The sequence below is a fragment of the Mytilus edulis genome, chromosome 1, assembly GCF_963676685.1.
Source record: "Mytilus edulis chromosome 1, xbMytEdul2.2, whole genome shotgun sequence".
Lineage (NCBI taxonomy): Eukaryota > Metazoa > Mollusca > Bivalvia > Mytilida > Mytilidae > Mytilus > Mytilus edulis.
Genome location: NC_092344.1, coordinates 22,382,632 through 22,404,774, shown reverse-complemented (window position 1 = coordinate 22,404,774; position 22,143 = coordinate 22,382,632). Strand labels below are relative to the sequence as shown.

At 32.6% G+C, this 22,143-nt stretch overlaps 1 protein-coding gene across 1 annotated transcript; it reads left to right on the top strand.

Moving 5' to 3' along the window:
- Positions 1 to 1,271: 1,271 nt before the first annotated feature.
- LOC139528174 (metalloendopeptidase OMA1, mitochondrial-like) lies at positions 1,272 to 19,888 on the top strand. The gene is made up of 8 exons (XM_071324048.1): positions 1,272 to 1,699; positions 3,513 to 3,741; positions 4,131 to 4,304; positions 13,949 to 14,056; positions 15,232 to 15,360; positions 15,724 to 15,798; positions 16,880 to 17,026; positions 17,820 to 19,888. Exons 1-8 carry the CDS (start codon positions 1,425 to 1,427, stop codon positions 18,186 to 18,188), a joined length of 1,506 nt encoding a protein of 501 aa, XP_071180149.1. The 5' UTR covers positions 1,272 to 1,424; the 3' UTR covers positions 18,189 to 19,888.
- Positions 19,889 to 22,143: the final 2,255 nt, after the last annotated feature.

The window sequence follows — 22,143 nt, the reverse complement described above, 5'->3', positions numbered from 1 at the left end:
AACTAATACTGAATTATGACAATTATTCAAATTCCACATTTTAACATTCTTGCATCTAAAATATACTGGTTATACCCTTCCCTTCGTTGCCAAGATTGCAATCTTCAATTAAAATACAAAATGCATCATAAAAAAAAAATGTTATACACATATCATATAGTTCAAGTGAATTACTAAATCCTGTCAATAAGATATAACAATATATTGTGAAGCAATTGAATCACTGATTCCTTTCAATAAGATATTACAATATGTACAAAAAAATTATGGTGAAATCATTAATTAATTTACTGAATCCTGTAATAAAACATTACTAAATATATATACATGTACATGTTCTTGGTTTGGGGAATGGTCAAGTTTAGATTGTCCATATCAGGGAAGTTCTCTGAAGATCACTAATATTGACAAGTCCAACTCTCACATAATGACAATGAGACATGATAAAACAGCATGTCTAATATAAATCCAAGTCTATAACACCAGTGTCCAATACGTGACTATAAGGCAAGTGTCTCTTACTACATGGTCAACTAATATATATTGTATATTTCATAATTCAATTAACATAACATTAATACTCATTTATCTAATTTACATAATAATGCTATTTTATCTATTTTCCCAAATATCAGGTCTTTGTGACATAACCTAAATTATCTTAAAAAGTAAGAAATCCTTTTTGTCTATAACACTTCTCTAATCCTTAATTCTCTATTGTCATTTAGCCCTCAGGGGATTACATAATAATTTGCTTTACACTTATCTAAAATTGTGAAGATTTATATTAACTATTTATCAAGTAAATTATTTCTTAAGCTAGTGCTAAATATCTTAACTAATACTGAATTATGACAATTATTCAAATTCCACATTTTAACATTCTTGCATCTAAAATATACTGGTTATAGTTACCTATAGTTGTTAATTTCTGTGTCATTTTGGTCTCTTGTGGAGAGTTGTCTCACTGCCAATCATACCACACTTTTTTCTTCTTTTTTTTTATATTAACATACTTTGTGCAAGCTAGCATCAAGAAGAGACATCTAAAGTGCCCAATATTGGTCTTATAAAATATCACAAACTTCAGTGTAAAAACTTCCCCAACATAATTCCTAAATGTTTCATAAAACTGTTTGGTGCTGAGACAATGTTTACAATCTATCATAACATCTTGTACATTTTCTTTGTATTTATTGAAAACGTTTATTGACCGTTACTGTTGATAAAAGATTAACTTTTTAGTTGGTCATTAGCTTAAACTTTTGTTGTATTATCTCCCTTGTGTTCTACTTTCGTTTTGACTACCATTTCACATTTCACAATAAACATGAGGAAGAAAACATGACCGTCTCAAGAAATTTCTACATGATATGCTAAATGATTAGAACTTTTTAGGGTTATGTGATTGTAATTTTATAGCAATGCATTTGGTTAGAACAGGATCACTCTTTAAATTTAACAATCCTAGTCAATATAGAACCATTGTACACAAAACATGGAAATCTATTCATATTTTTCATCAAAACAGCAAAAGAAAAAATTTATTACTTCAGCTTAATTTCACAAAATTCTGTTATAATCGTCAATCACCAAATAAACACAGCAAATTTCATACTAGTCCAAGACGTCATTTTGATCCAACAGTTTGGCCAATTATTAGGAATGTCTTGAAAGGAACAGGAATTATTAGTGGACGGTAAGTGAATGCTTTGACCTATTGGTCAGAGGTGTAAGATGTCCTTGGGTCTGTAAGTCCGTACGCCTGTTTGTCTGTTTGCCTGTCCATCAGCCTGTCAGCCTGTCTGTTCATCCACCTGTCCGCCTGTCTGTTCGTCCATCCGCCTGTTCAATCATAACAAATCGTGTGCTCCATATCTTGAGAACCATTATTATTCAAAGTCTATACTTGACATGTTTATTAACCAATACCATAGGGTCTTAATGTATGTACAACTTCCTAGGTCAAAGGTCAAGGTTCAAAACTTTGGTTTCAGTTGACAATCCCATGTCCTATGGTAAAGATCGTGTCCGCATTGTGTCTTGAGAACCTTTATGATTTAAAAGTTTATACTTGACATGTATGTATATTAACCAACTCCCTAATGTCAAGGATCAAGGTCACAAACTTTTGTATCAGTTGAAAACCCCATGTTTTATGATAATATAATTTTTTACTACACATAATTATTCAGAGCGGGGCCCACAGAGATGACTCCCATCTCAATGATGTTTAGTTGTTATTAATATCAAATTGATTCATTTAAAAATCATGTAAATTCTATAAGCTGTTTTCCTTCTGAATAAAGTAATGAAAAAATATTCAAATTTGATATAAGGGTAACTTCTTTATTTTAAGCTGGTACTACTTCACAGGTATATATTTTTAATGAACTAGTCCGTCCTAGATTTTGCAGGGCACTTTTTATTTTACTCTGCAGCATCACTGATTGTAATGATACAAAACTTTTCTTTTTCACAATATGATTTTAAAAAGTTAATATAAAAGGGTAATTTTTTTCTGGAAATAAGATTGTGGAAATAATGTTTGTTGAACAGTCATGATGGTTGGATTATTTTTTATATCAAATTAAAAATAGAATTGAAACATTTTTTTGACAACAATAAATAATTGTTATGACATATAACATGTATAATAGAATGTATTATTGTTTTGTTTGCTTCCTATAATGTTTTGTAGAATTTTTCTTTGGTTGGTTGGTTTACAGAGTTTTAAAAATCTGTCTTCAATAAATGTCTGTTCCAGATTTCAATTTATTGAATATTCCTTAGTGTAGATACGATGTGAATGTATGATGATAACTGTTCTTGTCCAGTGACAAGTTAAATGCATATTGAGGTCAAGAACTTGTTAATGTCATTTGAATATGAACCTTGCTTTGTATTAGACCTTCATTTTAAAAGGTGGTTACATAATAGAAAGATGTCTATACAATATTGTTTAAGTATTACATGTACAATAATCAGTAAAGGAAAAGCACTCAACTCTATAATAACAGCATACCAGTTAATATACCACAATCACAAATACAACAAAAATGAAAAATATCTTCAAAAAAATGCTTGCAATTACTGTAAGCCAGCTCAATACTTTGATCTGATGATGTTGAATTATATAATCATTTGCTGTTATATCACTTACTGTACTCAAATAGTAAGATTCATAAACAATATGGTAAGACATGTCAGATCTTGTACAATGCTTTAAACAAGTCTGTCACAGAATAACAATGCAGAAAAAACATAATATAGTTGTCTATTATATAAATGCTTCAAACCATGAGAAATGACCAAAAACATCATGTTCATTACAACGATTGAACAATAGTTTTATAACCTTATTTAATCAATAAGGCTGTTGTTAAGTTTTTATATTTCATATTCTATTATGCTATTCCAGAGGTTTTAGACAACAATAGTTTTATAACCTTATTTAATCAATAAGGCTGTTGTTAAGTTTTTATATTTCATATTCTATTATGCTATTCCAGAGGTTTTAGACAATGGTGGCAAGCACTTCCAGATAAAAAACGAAGATACTTCTTTCATTCTGCCAGGAAAAAGCGCCATGAACTGCTATTACTAATCACCTTGTTAGGCTGCTGTTTTTATGTTTACCATTGGAAACATCTCCAGGTGGCACCAGTTTCAGGAAGAGAGAGGTTTATTGCTTTTACAGATTATCAGTTTGATAAAATTATGGAATTTCAAGCTCAAAAGGTTTGTTAACTTGTTTACCATGTTTACTTGAACTTCAAACACCTAATCACATTTTAAATATTGTTTATTTTACCAGATTTTTAAAATTACATACCAGGGAAAGTTTTCACATATTATCAAGCATTTTTAAGGACCAAATTATTGGTTTAAGATTCAGTTATTTAATGTTGACTGAACATTCTTGTTGTGGAAAGTTAGGCATAAAAAAATCTCTGTATTTGCAACAATTGATCAATTTCCTAAATTTTGATAAATATTACCATTAACCACCTCCTAGTACATTTTTGTAGTGTTTTTATTTCTAGTAGTTGGACAGTTAATTTTGGATTTAACTTTTTTTATTTTTTATGTTGTATGTGTCTCATTCATTGGGTTTCTATTATTTGCAGTTATGTGCTGAATTAAAGGGAAAGTTCCTCCCTGCTAATCACTTGTACTATGGTGTAGTTCTGAATACATTGAATGTACTGATTAATGCTAATCAAGACATCAGTCAGGTCAAGGATATAATGTGGACAGTAGCTATAGTTGATGATCCTGCAGTCAATGCTATCCTATTACCAGTAAGTAAAGTGATACTTCAATACTGCTGTAAATGCTATCCTATTACCAGTAAGTAAAGTGATACTTCAATCCTGCTGTAAATGCTATCCTATTACTAGTTAGTATAGGGAAACCTCAATCCTGCTGTAAATGCTATCCTATTACTAGTTAGTATAGGGAAACCTCAATCCTGCTGTAAATGCTATCCTATTACTAGTTAGTATAGGGAAACCTCAATCCTGCTGTAAATGCTATCCTATTACTAGTTAGTATAGGGAAACCTCAATCCTGCTGTAAATGCTATCCTATTACCAGTAAGTAAAGTGATACTTCAATCCTGCTGTAAATGCTATCCTATTACTAGTTAGTATAGGGAAACCTCAATCCTGCTGTAAATGCTATCCTATTACTAGTTAGTATAGGGAAACCTCAATCCTGCTGTAAATGCTATCCTATTACTAGTTAGTATAGGGAAACCTCAATCCTGCTGTAAATGCTATCCTATTACCAGTAAGTAAAGTGATACTTCAATCCTGCTGTAAATGCTATCCTATTACTAGTTAGTATAGGGAAACCTCAATCCTGCTGTAAATGCTATCCTATTACTAGTTAGTATAGGGAAACCTCAATCCTGCTGTAAATGCTATCCTATTACTAGTTAGTATAGGGAAACCTCAATCCTGCTGTAAATGCTATCCTATTACTAGTTAGTATAGGGAAACCTCAATCCTGCTGTAAATGCTATCCTATTACTAGTTAGTATAGGGAAACCTCAATCCTGCTGTAAATGCTATCCTATTACTAGTTAGTATAGGGAAACCTCAATCCTGCTGTAAATGCTATCCTATTACTAGTTAGTATAGGGAAACCTCAATCCTGCTGTAAATGCTATCCTATTACTAGTTAGTATAGGGAAACCTCAATCCTGCTGTAAATGCTATCCTATTACTAGTTAGTATAGGGAAACCTCAATCCTGCTGTAAATGCTATCCTATTACTAGTTAGTATAGGGAAACCTCAATCCTGCTGTAAATGCTATCCTATTACTAGTTAGTATAGGGAAACCTCAATCCTGCTGTAAATGCTATACTATTACCAGTAAGTAAAGTGATACTTCAATACTGCTGTAAATGCTATCCTATTACTAGTTAGTATAGGGAAACCTCAATCCTGCTGTAAATGCTATCCTATTACTAGTTAGTATAGGGAAACCTCAATCCTGCTGTAAATGCTATCCTATTACTAGTTAGTATAGGGAAACCTCAATCCTGCTGTAAATGCTATCCTATTACTAGTTAGTATAGGGAAACCTCAATCCTGCTGTAAATGCTATCCTATTACTAGTTAGTATAGGGAAACCTCAATCCTGCTGTAAATGCTATCCTATTACTAGTTAGTATAGGGAAACCTCAATCCTGCTGTAAATGCTATCCTATTACCAGTAAGTAAAGTGATACTTCAATCCTGCTGTAAATGCTATCCTATTACTAGTTAGTATAGGGAAACCTCAATCCTGCTGTAAATGCTATCCTATTACTAGTTAGTATAGGGAAACCTCAATCCTGCTGTAAATGCTATCCTATTACTAGTTAGTATAGGGAAACCTCAATCCTGCTGTAAATGCTATCCTATTACCAGTAAGTAAAGTGATACTTCAATCCTGCTGTAAATGCTATCCTATTACTAGTTAGTATAGGGAAACCTCAATCCTGCTGTAAATGCTATCCTATTACCAGTAAGTAAAGTGATACTTCAATCCTGCTGTAAATGCTATCCTATTACTAGTTAGTATAGGGAAACCTCAATCCTGCTGTAAATGCTATCCTATTACTAGTTAGTATAGGGAAACCTCAATCCTGCTGTAAATGCTATCCTATTACTAGTTAGTATAGGGAAACCTCAATCCTGCTGTAAATGCTATCCTATTACTAGTTAGTATAGGGAAACCTCAATCCTGCTGTAAATGCTATCCTATTACTAGTTAGTATAGGGAAACCTCAATCCTGCTGTAAATGCTATCCTATTACTAGTTAGTATAGGGAAACCTCAATCCTGCTGTAAATGCTATCCTATTACTAGTTAGTATAGGGAAACCTCAATCCTGCTGTAAATGCTATCCTATTACTAGTTAGTATAGGGAAACCTCAATCCTGCTGTAAATGCTATCCTATTACCAGTAAGTAAAGTGATACTTCAATCCTGCTGTAAATGCTATCCTATTACTAGTTAGTATAGGGAAACCTCAATCCTGCTGTAAATGCTATCCTATTACTAGTTAGTATAGGGAAACCTCAATCCTGCTGTAAATGCTATCCTATTACTAGTTAGTATAGGGAAACCTCAATCCTGCTGTAAATGCTATCCTATTACTAGTTAGTATAGGGAAACCTCAATCCTGCTGTAAATGCTATCCTATTACTAGTTAGTATAGGGAAACCTCAATCCTGCTGTAAATGCTATCCTATTACTAGTTAGTATAGGGAAACCTCAATCCTGCTGTAAATGCTATCCTATTACTAGTTAGTATAGGGAAACCTCAATCCTGCTGTAAATGCTATCCTATTACTAGTTAGTATAGGGAAACCTCAATCCTGCTGTAAATGCTATCCTATTACTAGTTAGTATAGGGAAACCTCAATCCTGCTGTAAATGCTATCCTATTACTAGTTAGTATAGGGAAACCTCAATCCTGCTGTAAATGCTATCCTATTACCAGTAAGTAAAGTGATACTTCAATCCTGCTGTAAATGCTATCCTATTACCAGTAAGTAAAGTGATACTTCAATCCTGCTGTAAATGCTATCCTATTACTAGTTAGTATAGGGAAACCTCAATCCTGCTGTAAATGCTATCCTATTACCAGTAAGTAAAGTGATACTTCAATCCTGCTGTAAATGCTATCCTATTACCAGTAAGTAAAGTGATACTTCAATCCTGCTGTAAATGCTATCCTATTACTAGTTAGTATAGGGAAACCTCAATCCTGCTGTAAATGCTATCCTATTACTAGTTAGTATAGGGAAACCTCAATCCTGCTGTAAATGCTATCCTATTACTAGTTAGTATAGGGAAACCTCAATCCTGCTGTAAATGCTATCCTATTACTAGTTAGTATAGGGAAACCTCAATCCTGCTGTAAATGCTATCCTATTACCAGTAAGTAAAGTGATACTTCAATCCTGCTGTAAATGCTATCCTATTACTAGTTAGTATAGGGAAACCTCAATCCTGCTGTAAATGCTATCCTATTACTAGTTAGTATAGGGAAACCTCAATCCTGCTGTAAATGCTATCCTATTACTAGTTAGTATAGGGAAACCTCAATCCTGCTGTAAATGCTATCCTATTACTAGTTAGTATAGGGAAACCTCAATCCTGCTGTAAATGCTATCCTATTACCAGTAAGTAAAGTGATACTTCAATCCTGCTGTAAATGCTATCCTATTACTAGTTAGTATAGGGAAACCTCAATCCTGCTGTAAATGCTATCCTATTACTAGTTAGTATAGGGAAACCTCAATCCTGCTGTAAATGCTATCCTATTACCAGTAAGTAAAGTGATACTCAATCCTGCTGTAAATGCTATCCTATTACTAGTTAGTATAGGGAAACCTCAATCCTGCTGTAAATGCTATCCTATTACTAGTTAGTATAGGGAAACCTCAATCCTGCTGTAAATGCTATCCTATTACTAGTTAGTATAGGGAAACCTCAATCCTGCTGTAAATGCTATCCTATTACTAGTTAGTATAGGGAAACCTCAATCCTGCTGTAAATGCTATCCTATTACCAGTAAGTAAAGTGATACTTCAATCCTGCTGTAAATGCTATCCTATTACTAGTTAGTATAGGGAAACCTCAATCCTGCTGTAAATGCTATCCTATTACTAGTTAGTATAGGGAAACCTCAATCCTGCTGTAAATGCTATCCTATTACTAGTTAGTATAGGGAAACCTCAATCCTGCTGTAAATGCTATCCTATTACTAGTTAGTATAGGGAAACCTCAATCCTGCTGTAAATGCTATCCTATTACCAGTAAGTAAAGTGATACTTCAATCCTGCTGTAAATGCTATCCTATTACTAGTTAGTATAGGGAAACCTCAATCCTGCTGTAAATGCTATCCTATTACTAGTTAGTATAGGGAAACCTCAATCCTGCTGTAAATGCTATCCTATTACCAGTAAGTAAAGTGATACTTCAATCCTGCTGTAAATGCTATCCTATTACTAGTTAGTATAGGGAAACCTCAATCCTGCTGTAAATGCTATCCTATTACTAGTTAGTATAGGGAAACCTCAATCCTGCTGTAAATGCTATCCTATTACTAGTTAGTATAGGGAAACCTCAATCCTGCTGTAAATGCTATCCTATTACTAGTTAGTATAGGGAAACCTCAATCCTGCTGTAAATGCTATCCTATTACTAGTTAGTATAGGGAAACCTCAATACTGCTGTAAATGCTATCCTATTACTAGTTAGTATAGGGAAACCTCAATCCTGCTGTAAATGCTATCCTATTACTAGTTAGTATAGGGAAACCTCAATCCTGCTGTAAATGCTATCCTATTACTAGTTAGTATAGGGAAACCTCAATCCTGCTGTAAATGCTATCCTATTACTAGTTAGTATAGGGAAACCTCAATCCTGCTGTAAATGCTATCCTATTACTAGTTAGTATAGGGAAACCTCAATCCTGCTGTAAATGCTATCCTATTACCAGTAAGTAAAGTGATACTTCAATCCTGCTGTAAATGCTATCCTATTACTAGTTAGTATAGGGAAACCTCAATCCTGCTGTAAATGCTATCCTATTACTAGTTAGTATAGGGAAACCTCAATCCTGCTGTAAATGCTATCCTATTACTAGTTAGTATAGGGAAACCTCAATCCTGCTGTAAATGCTATCCTATTACTAGTTAGTATAGGGAAACCTCAATCCTGCTGTAAATGCTATCCTATTACCAGTAAGTAAAGTGATACTTCAATCCTGCTGTAAATGCTATCCTATTACCAGTAAGTAAAGTGATACTTCAATCCTGCTGTAAATGCTATCCTATTACTAGTTAGTATAGGGAAACCTCAATCCTGCTGTAAATGCTATCCTATTACTAGTTAGTATAGGGAAACCTCAATCCTGCTGTAAATGCTATCCTATTACTAGTTAGTATAGGGAAACCTCAATCCTGCTGTAAATGCTATCCTATTACCAGTAAGTAAAGTGATACTTCAATCCTGCTGTAAATGCTATCCTATTACTAGTTAGTATAGGGAAACCTCAATCCTGCTGTAAATGCTATCCTATTACTAGTTAGTATAGGGAAACCTCAATCCTGCTGTAAATGCTATCCTATTACTAGTTAGTATAGGGAAACCTCAATCCTGCTGTAAATGCTATCCTATTACTAGTTAGTATAGGGAAACCTCAATCCTGCTGTAAATGCTATCCTATTACTAGTTAGTATAGGGAAACCTCAATCCTGCTGTAAATGCTATCCTATTACTAGTTAGTATAGGGAAACCTCAATCCTGCTGTAAATGCTATCCTATTACCAGTAAGTAAAGTGATACTTCAATCCTGCTGTAAATGCTATCCTATTACTAGTTAGTATAGGGAAACCTCAATCCTGCTGTAAATGCTATCCTATTACCAGTAAGTAAAGTGATACTTCAATCCTGCTGTAAATGCTATCCTATTACTAGTTAGTATAGGGAAACCTCAATCCTGCTGTAAATGCTATCCTATTACTAGTTAGTATAGGGAAACCTCAATCCTGCTGTAAATGCTATCCTATTACCAGTAAGTAAAGTGATACTTCAATCCTGCTGTAAATGCTATCCTATTACTAGTTAGTATAGGGAAACCTCAATCCTGCTGTAAATGCTATCCTATTACCAGTAAGTAAAGTGATACTTCAATCCTGCTGTAAATGCTATCCTATTACCAGTAAGTAAAGTGATACTTCAATCCTGCTGTAAATGCTATCCTATTACTAGTTAGTATAGGGAAACCTCAATCCTGCTGTAAATGCTATCCTATTACTAGTTAGTATAGGGAAACCTCAATCCTGCTGTAAATGCTATCCTATTACTAGTTAGTATAGGGAAACCTCAATCCTGCTGTAAATGCTATCCTATTACTAGTTAGTATAGGGAAACCTCAATCCTGCTGTAAATGCTATCCTATTACTAGTTAGTATAGGGAAACCTCAATCCTGCTGTAAATGCTATCCTATTACCAGTAAGTAAAGTGATACTTCAATCCTGCTGTAAATGCTATCCTATTACTAGTTAGTATAGGGAAACCTCAATCCTGCTGTAAATGCTATCCTATTACTAGTTAGTATAGGGAAACCTCAATCCTGCTGTAAATGCTATCCTATTACTAGTTAGTATAGGGAAACCTCAATCCTGCTGTAAATGCTATCCTATTACTAGTTAGTATAGGGAAACCTCAATCCTGCTGTAAATGCTATCCTATTACTAGTTAGTATAGGGAAACCTCAATCCTGCTGTAAATGCTATCCTATTACTAGTTAGTATAGGGAAACCTCAATCCTGCTGTAAATGCTATCCTATTACTAGTTAGTATAGGGAAACCTCAATCCTGCTGTAAATGCTATCCTATTACTAGTTAGTATAGGGAAACCTCAATCCTGCTGTAAATGCTATCCTATTACTAGTTAGTATAGGGAAACCTCAATCCTGCTGTAAATGCTATCCTATTACTAGTTAGTATAGGGAAACCTCAATACCGCTGTAAATGCTATCCTATTACTAGTTAGTATAGGGAAACCTCAATCCTGCTGTAAATGCTATCCTATTACTAGTTAGTATAGGGAAACCTCAATCCTGCTGTAAATGCTATCCTATTACCAGTAAGTAAAGTGATACTTCAATCCTGCTGTAAATGCTATCCTATTACTAGTTAGTATAGGGAAACCTCAATCCTGCTGTAAATGCTATCCTATTACTAGTTAGTATAGGGAAACCTCAATCCTGCTGTAAATGCTATCCTATTACCAGTAAGTAAAGTGATACTTCAATCCTGCTGTAAATGCTATCCTATTACTAGTTAGTATAGGGAAACCTCAATCCTGCTGTAAATGCTATCCTATTACTAGTTAGTATAGGGAAACCTCAATCCTGCTGTAAATGCTATCCTATTACTAGTTAGTATAGGGAAACCTCAATCCTGCTGTAAATGCTATCCTATTACTAGTTAGTATAGGGAAACCTCAATCCTGCTGTAAATGCTATCCTATTACCAGTAAGTAAAGTGATACTTCAATCCTGCTGTAAATGCTATCCTATTACTAGTTAGTATAGGGAAACCTCAATCCTGCTGTAAATGCTATCCTATTACCAGTAAGTAAAGTGATACTTCAATCCTGCTGTAAATGCTATCCTATTACCAGTAAGTAAAGTGATACTTCAATCCTGCTGTAAATGCTATCCTATTACTAGTTAGTATAGGGAAACCTCAATCCTGCTGTAAATGCTATCCTATTACTAGTTAGTATAGGGAAACCTCAATCCTGCTGTAAATGCTATCCTATTACTAGTTAGTATAGGGAAACCTCAATCCTGCTGTAAATGCTATCCTATTACCAGTAAGTAAAGTGATACTTCAATCCTGCTGTAAATGCTATCCTATTACTAGTTAGTATAGGGAAACCTCAATCCTGCTGTAAATGCTATCCTATTACTAGTTAGTATAGGGAAACCTCAATCCTGTTGTAAATGCTATCCTATTACTAGTTAGTATAGGGAAACCTCAATCCTGCTGTAAATGCTATCCTATTACTAGTTAGTATAGGGAAACCTCAATCCTGCTGTAAATGCTATCCTATTACCAGTAAGTAAAGTGATACTTCAATCCTGCTGTAAATGCTATCCTATTACCAGTAAGTAAAGTGATACTTCAATCCTGCTGTAAATGCTATCCTATTACTAGTTAGTATAGGGAAACCTCAATACTGCTGTAAATGCTATCCTATTACTAGTTAGTATAGGGAAACCTCAATCCTGCTGTAAATGCTATCCTATTACTAGTTAGTATAGGGAAACCTCAATCCTGCTGTAAATGCTATCCTATTACTAGTTAGTATAGGGAAACCTCAATCCTGCTGTAAATGCTATCCTATTACTAGTTAGTATAGGGAAACCTCAATCCTGCTGTAAATGCTATCCTATTACTAGTTAGTATAGGGAAACCTCAATCCTGCTGTAAATGCTATCCTATTACTAGTTAGTATAGGGAAACCTCAATCCTGCTGTAAATGCTATCCTATTACTAGTTAGTATAGGGAAACCTCAATCCTGCTGTAAATGCTATCCTATTACTAGTTAGTATAGGGAAACCTCAATCCTGCTGTAAATGCTATCCTATTACTAGTTAGTATAGGGAAACCTCAATCCTGCTGTAAATGCTATCCTATTACTAGTTAGTATAGGGAAACCTCAATCCTGCTGTAAATGCTATCCTATTACTAGTTAGTATAGGGAAACCTCAATCCTGCTGTAAATGCTATCCTATTACTAGTTAGTATAGGGAAACCTCAATCCTGCTGTCAACGGGTACAATAACTCATACCATCTAATTCTATTCTATGGAGACATCTCTGACCATCTATAAAGACAAACCAAGACCAAACTCTCTTTTGAGAACCTTCACATTCTTGGTTAAGTCATTCACTTACAAAATTGATGCACACACACTTCATATATGCTGCATATATATGCATCTCTGGATCAAAAGGAAGCATATATAAATGAAAGACTTCTTTTAACGTAGAATGTTGTATTAAATAAAATATATATTCATATGTTATAGTGAACAACTTAAACAATAATTAGAGCTGATATATGTTGTGACCTTTTAACTTAACCAATCACCTACTGAGATCATCTGGAACCACACTTTGATTAATTTGTTTTTAAATAATAGGTCAAGAAAGGGTTAAATTGCCTAAGAATTAATTTGTTTTTAAATATAGGCCAATAAAGGGTTCACTTGCCTAAGAATTAGTAATACTCTGACTCATATGGTACAAAAATCATTCCAAGAAATCAATTTGTGTTGGCCCCAGATGACTTTTAAAATGTAGATATCATTGAAAAAGCTCTAAATTACCTCCCTTTGGTGCAAAAATTACATTTTTTGGCATTTAAATTGAAATATCTTTTTTAACTCATCGGTGACCTATATTTTTTATTATTGTTTCCGAATAAGCTGTACATAAACTAAATAATTGTAAAATTTTAGCGATTTCTGTAATTTAGTTCTTTTTTTATTTCGATATTACCGCTATTTCTCCTATTAGTTCAACAGAAAAAAGGACATTAACAAAAATGTATGTTTCTTTCGAAGGCAGATTGTGAGCGTAAATAAACGGTGACTCCATTTTTTTATTTCATTTTCTATTAAGTATAAGATAAAGTTCATTTATAGAAAAATATAGCGAAATCCTATATTAAATAAAAAAATTGATTTAGACCTGCGATCCCCTTACATATCTTGATGTGCCTTGTTTCTCTATATTTAAACATAAAACAAATAGTAACAATGAGTACAAAAGTAGTGCATAACATTTATAGTTGTTATATTATCATGTAAAAAAATTTGACATACCAGTAAATATTTTGTACTTTTATATTTAGACAGGTCATATATTTGTAAACCGAGGGCTGATAGAGTTTGTACATGATGTGGATCAGTTAGCTTTTGTACTAGCCCATGAAATGTCTCATGCTATTCTGAAACATACAGTATGTATTGATATTTAAATTAGAAAAAAATGTACATGTTTGAAAAGAAATGTCATGAAATTGTGTAAAATATTTTTATATAATCTGAGTATTTTTTTCTTGATTACATTTGAGCATATATTATAATCCACAAAAAGGATTGCAGGACTTGCCAAAAATATTAGACAATTCAACCAGCTATACTAACCACCAACACAAACCACAACAAATATAACACACTAAATATTTCCGTGTTTACACAGACCATACTAACCACCAACACAAACCACAACAAACAAAACACACTCAAATATTTCCGTGTTTACACAGACCATACTAACCACCAACACAAACCACAACAAACAAAACACACTCAAATATTTCCGTGTTTACACAGACCATACTAACCACCAACACAAACCACAACAAACAAAACACACTCAAATATTTCCGTGTTTACACAGACCATACTAACCACCAACACAAACCACAACAAACAAAACACACTCAAATATTTCCGTGTTTACACAGACCATACTAACCACCAACACAAACCACAACAAACAAAACACACTCAAATATTTCCGTGTTTACACAGACCATACTAACCACCAACACAAACCACAACAAACAAAACACACTCAAATATTTCCGTGTTTACACAGACCATACTAACCACCAACACAAACCACAACAAACAAAACACACTCAAATATTTCCGTGTTTACACAGACCATACTAACCACCAACACAAACCACAACAAACAAAACACACTCAAATATTTCCGTGTTTACACAGACCATACTAACCACCAACACAAACCACAACAAACAAAACACACTCAAATATTTCCGTGTTTACACAGACCATACTAACCACCAACACAAACCACAACAAACAAAACACACTCAAATATTTCCGTGTTTACACAGACCATACTAACCACCAACACAAACCACAACAAACATATATAAAAAGCTCAAATATTTCCATGCATTTTTTTTCCAATAAAATAATAATAACAGTTCTTTATAATAAAATAATAAATAAAATATCTTATACCCAGGAATGCACAGAAGTTACCCTAAACTATCAGCAGCTTACTGCATGGTATGCTGGTAAACAGCCATACTACAATTGATAAGTTTGAAAAGAGCAAGGCGACATCATAATAACTGTTGTATTTTTTTTGCAGGCAGAAAATTTAAGCCGGCTACAGTTAGTTGATTACCTTGTGATATCTACCATGACCACTTTATGGGCCTTAATGCCAAATGATGGGATAGCCATTGTTTTTCACTGGTTCCTGAACAAAGTTGTCAACGTAAGAGATAGATGTATTACATGTGCGAATGTATGATAACAATATTTTGATAAAAGTTGATTTACTATATGAGTTATGCCTTTTAAAAATTGTCATATTAAAATATGAGCAACACTGAATTTTAAATGACTTATATTGATTATTGACTACTTCAAAGACTTGTGAATTTACTACAGCTTTAATAAACATGGTTTCAGGACTATTCATTGTGATATCTAACAGCTATAAACTATATTAAACTTATTCCATTCAATTAGAATAGAAATAATTTGCATTGCTTTCAGTTCTTGTTTCAATCCTTGTTCATACAATGTGGTTTGGAAGTAAGATCATTCTTTATACTGTTACATTTTATCTTGTTAGGTTCTGTTAGATTTACCTTACAGTAGATTCCTGGAGAATGAAGCAGATAAAGTTGGCTTAGAACTGGCAGCAAAAGTAAGTCCTAATAAGAACAATACAAGTAGTATTTCTAAAAGTCTATTACTAACAACAGTACCTTCTATATATCTTACTTCTTGTATGCTGATTTTTATATATATGACCTTCTGGTGATTTGAAATTGAAATATACATTTTATGCTCAACCTAAGGGCATTATGTTGTTCGGTCTGTGTGTCTATTCGTCTATTTGTTGTCTGTCCTGCTTTAGATTAAATTTTTTGGTCAAGGTAGTTTATGATGAATTTAAAGTTCAATCAACTTGAAATTTAGTACACATGTTCCCTCAATTTCCCTGTGATATGATCCTTCTAATTTTAATGCCAAATTAGAGTTTTTACCCAAATTTCACAGTCGACTGAACAAGAAAATGATAGTGCACGTGGGTCATCTATGGACACATTATTGTTTTGTCTGCTACAGATCCATTTATCAACTAATACCTTATACAGAAAAAGAAGTTCTATTCCCATAGGCGGATCCAGGGGGGGCCCTGGGGCCCCCCCCCCCCTTTCGTGGGAAAAATTTGGTTGATTATATAGGGAATCACTGAAGCATGACTGGAAAGGGCCCCCCCCCCTTAGGTCAGTCAGCGGGCCCCCCCTTAGGAAAAGTTCTGGATCCGCCACTGATTCCATACATAAAAAACATTGCCAGTAATGTGAAATGGGTCATCTGTTATAATTCTGCAGTGATGCATTTATTTGTAACCAGTAGCTCTGTTCATAGAATCATACATAATAAAATAGATCACAATGGCCATAGAAATAAAAGCAAAACCAGTTCAAACTTCCAAAATACATGAATGTATAAAAGTATTAATGTAATGTAACAATATGATGAATAAACAAAATTTTTATTGTGCAAAGGTTCAAGTCTTACTAAAATAGCTACTGTTTCCCAAAGAAGGAAGACTTGAGAATTCAGTAACCAGAACCATGTCTTTATTTTAATATGACTATATATTGCAAATTGTTACATTTTTCCACATAGATACACATCTTGTTTTGACTTTAAAAAAAATGCAATATATATTGATGTAATACATTTAAAAAAAACATGTTACAAATTATTTACAGGCGTGTTACGACATCAGATGTGGAACTGTATTCTGGACAATGATGAGCTTGGCTGAGCAGCTTGAAGGCAGATCTAAACCAGAATGGTTAAGTACTCACCCATCATCTTTTAAAAGGGCAGAATTATTTGATTGTCTCATTCATAAGGTATATAATATTTAAATAGGTTCATTAAGGCTGAAGGAAGTGTGTATTAAAAGAACCCAAAATTTAATGAAATTAAACATACAAAATTTACAAAATTTACAAAACTTACAAAATTTAATGAAATTGAAAGTACAAAATTTGCAAAATTTACAAAACTTACAAAATTTAATGAAATTAAATTTAGTTAAATTTAAAGTATGCTGGGAAAATGCAACATCAGACAAATACTAGATAAATACCAGAGTGTGCATATGTATGTTTTTTTTATGTTTTTCTGAATCTAATACATGTACGTGTTTTGAAGTATTGAAGTGATAAGTATATAAAAGGAGATGGTGGTTATTCATCATTGAAAAAAACAACACTTCAACTAAAGTTAACTTAAAGGTATGGTGACCTACATTTTCATTTTCATAAAATAGACACTTCGAGTTTACCAAATGACCTTCAGTTACAATAGGAACATAAGCCAAGACTCTGTGTTGAAGACCGTACATTGGCCTATAATGGTTTACTTTTATAAATTTGTTACTAAGATGGAGAGTTGTCTCATTGCCACTCATACCACATCCTATATCTATATATTATGGCTTATTTATAACAAGTGTCCTGTTGAACTTTTGTAAAGCAGATCAAATTTATGTTGACATGCTGTACTGGGATATCCGTTGACATTATACTTGTATTCATTGCTTGTTTTGACATCTATGTAAAACAAATGTTCTGGTATATATCAACAGTAATTATTAATAAAACTAAGTTTAATGATATTTGAAAAACTTTTTATTTCCAGTATACCCATGTACGACATGAATGTAAATGTCCCCCATTACCAGAGGTGGATCCTCGAGGTATTCTGCATGATATGAAGGTCAAAGTTAACAATATTGTCACAGCAAGAAAAACCAGAGCTAGAGTAGAAAGGTTTAAAATTCCACTGCCTGACCATGATAAAGATTATTTAAGTAGATCTCTTACAGATGATAGGATCAAAGGAATAGAATTTTCTGTGAAAGTTGGAATTTTAACTGGTGTAAAAGATTCTAATGCTTTAGGAGACAAAGAAGAAATGAATGAATCGAAGGATAAAAATACAGAGAACAACATCAAAGAAACAATCCTTAACAGTACAAGTACTGAGCAAAATAAGAAAGTTAAATAGTATAATGATTGTGAAAATTACAAAGTGAGCAGTTGTCATCACTTGGCATCTGTCTAGGCTGGCAAATTTTTACCTTGCATCTAATTTTTCAACTCCTCATCCAACAAAATCATTGTAAAAGAATGTTTGGGATAAAACATGCAAAGTGTCTATGCTGAGTTGCATTCCGTGTTAATATTTAACTGATATTTCCTTTGTTTATATTTTATTATAATTTTGTTAATATTTAACTGATATTTCCTTTGTTTATATTTTATTATAATTTTGTTAATATTTAACTGATATATATATGTTACAGTGCATTTGTAAAATCAGGGATTTTGTAAAATCACTGAAATATCAGGGATTTGTATAATCAACAAAGTGATTAGTGATTTTATAAGGTAGCTACAGATTATAAGGCTTATTTCGGTGTAAGTAACATTGACATGTTGAAGATATCACTTTATTGTAATCACTGTCAAATTGTGTCATCAAAGCTTGACAATATGTCCTTTGATGCTTCAAAAATATGGTTAGTGCTAACATCAGATAACTTTTTATGTTAGCCATTTTTTTTAATTTACCAGACTGTATCTTGCCATTTAGGTATAAAACCACTATTTTCAGGCCTGGTCTTAAAGAACATACAAGAACATACAAGAACATACAAGAAAGGAGTCCATATTTTAAACAAAAAAGTTCCAATGCATGGCCGTATCTTTGATTGCATGAAATTTCTGCAGAATCTTCACCATATAATATCAAAGTGCAGCTCGTATTTTCTTCAGGAATTGTAGATAATATATGAAATATTGATTGCAATTATTTTTTAGTTTTCCCTTACTAAAGCATGGACTTTGCTAGGGGCTGTGATATTATTTTTTTAGCTTTGCTCACGATACCTCTAGAATTTTTTTTGAATCTTTTATCATATTGTTATAATATAAGTCAGGGAAAAAGGACATAGGATTTATTCTATTTGTATATAGTATACATAATAAATTTTGTAAAGTTTTATGATCCCATTTTTATAGATATATTGGATATTGTGTAATGCTCAGGTTTATTGACCATTGTTTTTTTTGTTATGAACTTTTTTTAATGTTTATTTTATAAAGTTTATTCAAAGTATGAAACAAACTGTGATATTGGTATTTTTACCATAATTTCAAATATGAATTCACTCTTTTGACTGTGATTTTTGTAATATTTGTATGCACACATAGATGTCATCTTTTTCAACCAAAGTAAAAGATCTCCCTCCAAGCAATTTATTTGAATTGAGATTTGATCTCTTTTTACAGTTTGCTATTGTACTTGAAGGGGATCAGGACTATTCCACGGAATATAATATCATGCATGAATTACCAAGCACTGGAACAGTCTGTGTTGTAAATTCACTATTATTTTTTTTAATATTTTGATTAATTAAAAATGTTAAATTATTGTATTTTTGTCACTAAAAAATATTACCGTTATTATGAGTGTCTGGGAAAGGCTCAAAATGATATTTCACCCAATTTCACCATTTTCCGGCCAAAATTTTAGGTTTTACGGCAATATATTCTTTTTTCCTCATTGTTGACCTATATTTTTTATTTGCTTATTCTTTGAAGCTATATTTCATCTTTTTATACTACAGTTTTGGACCAACACCAACACCTCTATTTACCCTATCATTTCATTGAAAATGGTCCCTTTTACATACCTGTTTTAAAGTTTTTGAGCTTGAATGGTCCAGGACCCCTTTTTTTTCTGACCACTTTCATTCCCTCTCTGTTTAGATTAAAAAAAAGCAAAACATTTGGCACTTCTGACAGGAACATCGAATAGGCCTGATCCACTTTAAGCTGACCTTTTGAAGTTCAATTCTCATATTCAAAATTCCAATCACTTATGAAAATTTAGTAGAATCATGTCAGGCAGCTTGTGTACCCCTAATAAACAGTTTTGTCAATTTAGACAGGGTTAAAACTCATGGATAATTAGATAATGCATTAATGGTAAGTAGCAGAGATAGGGAGTGATGTTTGAAGTAGATTTCCAATTAAAACAAATTTGGAGTCGCCAACCAAAATGTAGTACGTTTAGTTGACAACCATGTATTTGATAATATTTATTATACTGTGCAATGTCATATTAAAGGAACCAAAAAGTGACATTCTACTTTCAGTTTTAGTTTTACAAAGACTTATGGAGGGTTGAAGGGAATAAAGGAGTAGGTCCGGTAAGGACCAATTTTGGCCTCAAACTTCAGGTTCATCTGACAAAATATTTTGACCACTTTTTAAACACTTAAGTATCTATTTTATTTGAATTAATTAGTTTATGTGAAAGATTTTAACAGATTTAATCATTAAAAACGATCCGATTCAAGCTCAAATATGAAAAATCTACATAATATGCCGAAAAATGTCACTTTTCAGATGTTTTTTGGTAAAAATGAAAGTGGCCACATCCGTGTTCATCTTCAACCTTTATATATGTTATATATTATCATCAAATACAACTTACATTTCAATATTAAGGATGAACACGAATGCGGCCACTTTCGTTTTACACGAAAACCGTCTAAAATTTAACTAAAATGCTAGAATTATGAGGATTTCAGTAATTTAGCATGACTTAATGGTGCTAGTACCGGATATATGTGCATTGTATTGTCAAAAACAGCCCATATCTATGTAGCAGAAGCATTCTACTGTCCAATAAATAACTAAAGATTTACATTTTAACAATTTTGTAAAACTGCTATATTTTGGGGCCAAAAAGAGGTCTTACTGAACGTACTCCTTTCAGTTTTTTATACAAATAAACATTTAAATAGTCATGGAGAAAAATATATGAGAAAACATGATTTATGATTGAATTGTTTGGGAAAGGATCCATTGTGATTTAGACACAGAAACTTTATGCCTTCAGTCAAATCTTCTATGTAGACTGCTATGTAGACTCACTTTCCCCGAAAACACAGACTGACATCAAAGTAATCTCAGACTAGTAAAAACCCAAATTACACACACATCTAGCTATGATAGAAGAATTTAAGTAGAACTTCTCAGACTATATATTGAAAATAAATAACGATTTATTATGGCATTTAGATGTTAATTAAGTCAACCAAAATTTATAATATCATGTGCAGTTATTAAACATTAGTAATTAACTCTTTTATTTTTTATTGATGTACTTTGTTATAATTTTTGTGAATAAAATAATTTCTTATAAACTTGTTTCTTGTTTCAACAAGTTTTGTTGGTTTGGCTATAGTTTTAAGGAGGCTCACGGGTATAAGATTTTCAGAAAAAAATAAACATTTATTTTTCATTACAAATTTTATTAATTACCTTTAGTAGTTGTTACTTTATCATATGGTACAAAAATCATTCCAAAAATTCAATTCTTGTTGGCCCCAGGTGACTTTTAAAATGTAGATATCATTGAAAAAGCTAAAAATTACCTCCCTTTGGTGCAAAAATGACATTTTTTGGCATTAAAATTGAAATATCTTTTGTAGCTCATCAGTGAACTATATTTTTTATTGTTGTTTTTGAATTAACTGTACATAAACTAAATAATTGTAAAATTTAAGCGACTTCTGTGATTTAGTTCTTTTTTTATTTCGATATTACCGCTATTTCTCCTATTAGTTCAACAGAAAAAAAGGACTTTAACAAAAATGTATGCTTCTTTCGAAGGCATATTGTGAACGTAAATAAACGGTGACCCCATTTTTTTATTTCATTTTTCTATTAAGTATAAGATAAAGTTCATTTATAGAAAAATATAGCAATATCCTATATTAAATAAAAAAAAATGATTTAGACCCGCAAACCCCCTTAAGTATAATATAAAAGTTTTTTTTGGTTTTTTTTAGCAGGAGATAAAACTCATTCCTCTTTCAGATCCCAAATCTCTCCTAGAGGAACTAGTGTTGAAACATGAGTAATAGTTTATTGGTCAAATAATAAAA